The sequence below is a fragment of the Micromys minutus genome (assembly GCF_963924665.1).
Source record: "Micromys minutus genome assembly, chromosome: 30".
In the NCBI taxonomy this organism is placed as follows: domain Eukaryota; kingdom Metazoa; phylum Chordata; class Mammalia; order Rodentia; family Muridae; genus Micromys; species Micromys minutus.
In genome coordinates this window covers 28,559,957-28,562,291 of record NC_137965.1, presented here as the reverse complement: position 1 = coordinate 28,562,291, position 2,335 = coordinate 28,559,957, and the positions used below count along the sequence as shown (strand labels likewise).

The 2,335-nt window shown below is 34.9% G+C and overlaps 1 protein-coding gene across 1 annotated transcript; it reads left to right on the top strand.

Annotated features, from left to right (window-relative positions):
* Positions 1-1,195: 1,195 nt before the first annotated feature.
* Positions 1,196-2,092, top strand: LOC308439941 (vomeronasal type-1 receptor 4-like; the record flags this gene model as incomplete). The annotated part of the gene is made up of 1 exon (XM_080941885.1): positions 1,196-2,092. One exon carries the CDS (start codon positions 1,196-1,198, stop codon positions 2,090-2,092), a length of 897 nt encoding a protein of 298 aa, XP_080798011.1.
* Positions 2,093-2,335: the final 243 nt, after the last annotated feature.

Sequence of the window (2,335 nt, the reverse complement as noted above, 5' to 3'; positions counted from 1 at the left end):
TTCAGGGCTGAGTATTCATATCTGCGCTGCAGTGATTTCTACCTTGCAGAAATGCCTTTGATCAGTATCTTCTTCTTTGAACCAATGTATTTATATATCACTTATGTTTTCTGTCTCACAGAAAAGTAGTTTCTACTGAGCATGTAGACACGCAAAATCTTCCATTTGTCTTATATTTAGACAAATATGATAGAATAGTAAATACATTATTAGTGAGAATTTTGCCTTAAATTACTGAATGCATAAAGCTGTCATGTTTGTCATCTCAATACAGAATGAACATTTTAAATTATTAAGTACATAATTGTATAAAATTGATCAGTTTTTCATATGATTAGCATTGATACCTTTTGATATATTATACTTTAAATGTGATATATGAAAATAGCATATTTTGGAAATTAATAACATATGTCAAAATGTACTGGAGTATGAAAAATAGACCCAGGACACCAAAGTGAATAACATGTATTTTAAAATTTCTATGAGGAGCACCAAAGACAAAAACAATGTTTTTCCATATAAACTGGTGGAAATCATTTTCTGTCAAAGATGTATTTCATTGCAGTACATCACTCATTGACTGTAATAGAATGTGGGAAACCTGTAAATTCCTAAATCCATACTAACACTTTGTTACACCATTAGAAAACCCCTCACAGGACTGTTTTGACCTAGAAATCACACTTCATTTGCAGCCTTGCAGAAAGCGCTGACACCAAGCAAAAATATTGATAACTTTGTCTTTACTTTAACTACAATGCTGTGACTAAAGTCTGTGCAAACAATTGGTAATCGGTTTAGCCTGAGAACTGTTTTTGGTTAAAAACATATACTTTGGGCTCTAGAGAAGATTTTTCTGGGTTAAGAGGACACATTGACTTTCCAGATGACACAATTTTAGACTCTGCCACACACATCTGGAAAAAGCCAGGGATAATAATAGGTCTGCCTACAAAGTCCAAGGAACTAAAGTTAATAATCAAACATAAAGACATAAATATATATACATCGTTAAAATCTGGAAAAAGAAGTTATAGAAGTACTTTATATTAACATCTGAATAGAAATAAAGTGTAATAGAAAATATTATATTTCGAGTGTTTAACAGAACATATTTTATGCATAATGAAGATCTGAGTCCTTAACGTCCATTGAGAAGGTCCAGGCGTGACACTCTCCATAATGTGAGATAATGGCATCCAGAGACCTGACCATGGGGATCTTTTTTCTGTCCCAGACTGTGCTAGGAATGCTGGGGAACTCGTCCTTGATTTGTTGCTTTATCATTGCAGACTTCTCTGGGATCAAGACAAGGCCTATAGACCTAATAATCAAACACCTTACCTGGGGCAACATAGTTGTTGTTATCTGCAAAGGAATCCCTCAAACAATGTCGGCTTTTGGTTATACATATTTTCCAGATGAGATTGCATGTAAACTTGTCTTTTATTTGCACAGACTTTCCAGGGGATTTTCCCTTGGATCCACATGTCTGTTGAGTGTCATTCAGGCCATCACTATTAGCCCCAGCAATTCCAAATCTGCACAGCTCAAGACCAGAATTCCCAAAATCATTGGTCCTTCTCTGGCCTTGTGCTGGTTCCTGTGTCTGCTTGTAAATAGCTTAATGATCATAAATGTGACTGATATGAGAAATAAAGGAAATCTTACTGAATTTAGACAATTATTGTATTGTTTAGCAGTAAACCGTTTCAAACAAACTTCTAGAGGCTATGCAATCATATTAGCTGCCAGTGATGTTATTTGTTTGGGACTCATGATACTGTCCAGTGGCTCCATGGTACTGATCTTGGTCAAACATCAGCAGAAGGTCCAGCATGTTCACAGATCCTTAACTACTAGGTCATTTCACGAGACCAAAGCCACACAAAGTATTCTTATTCTAGTGAGCAGTTTTGTAGTTTTTTATGGAACTTCTTGTATCTTAACGACGTATTTTTCTTTCCAGGATGGAACACATACTTGGCTGGTCAATGTCAATGTGGCCATGAGTTCATGCTTCCCAGTGCTCTGCCCATTTCTGCTCACCATAAATTATATTAGGGTTTTAAAGCTCTGCAGTACTTAGGTATCAAGGGCCATTTTTATTCTTCTGCAGTTAGCCTTTTAAAGTATATACTGTGCATAGTATTTTCAATTCACTATGTTGATATTCACATCAGATATATACTGTAGGTAAAATACTCTTTGGAGTATAGGATTGAACCTAGTTATTCTCAAATATTTCAATTATAACATTTTAGTACTAGATAAACTATATTGGATGATATACATGTTGTAACGATTATAATGGTTTGCATGGGTTTGATTA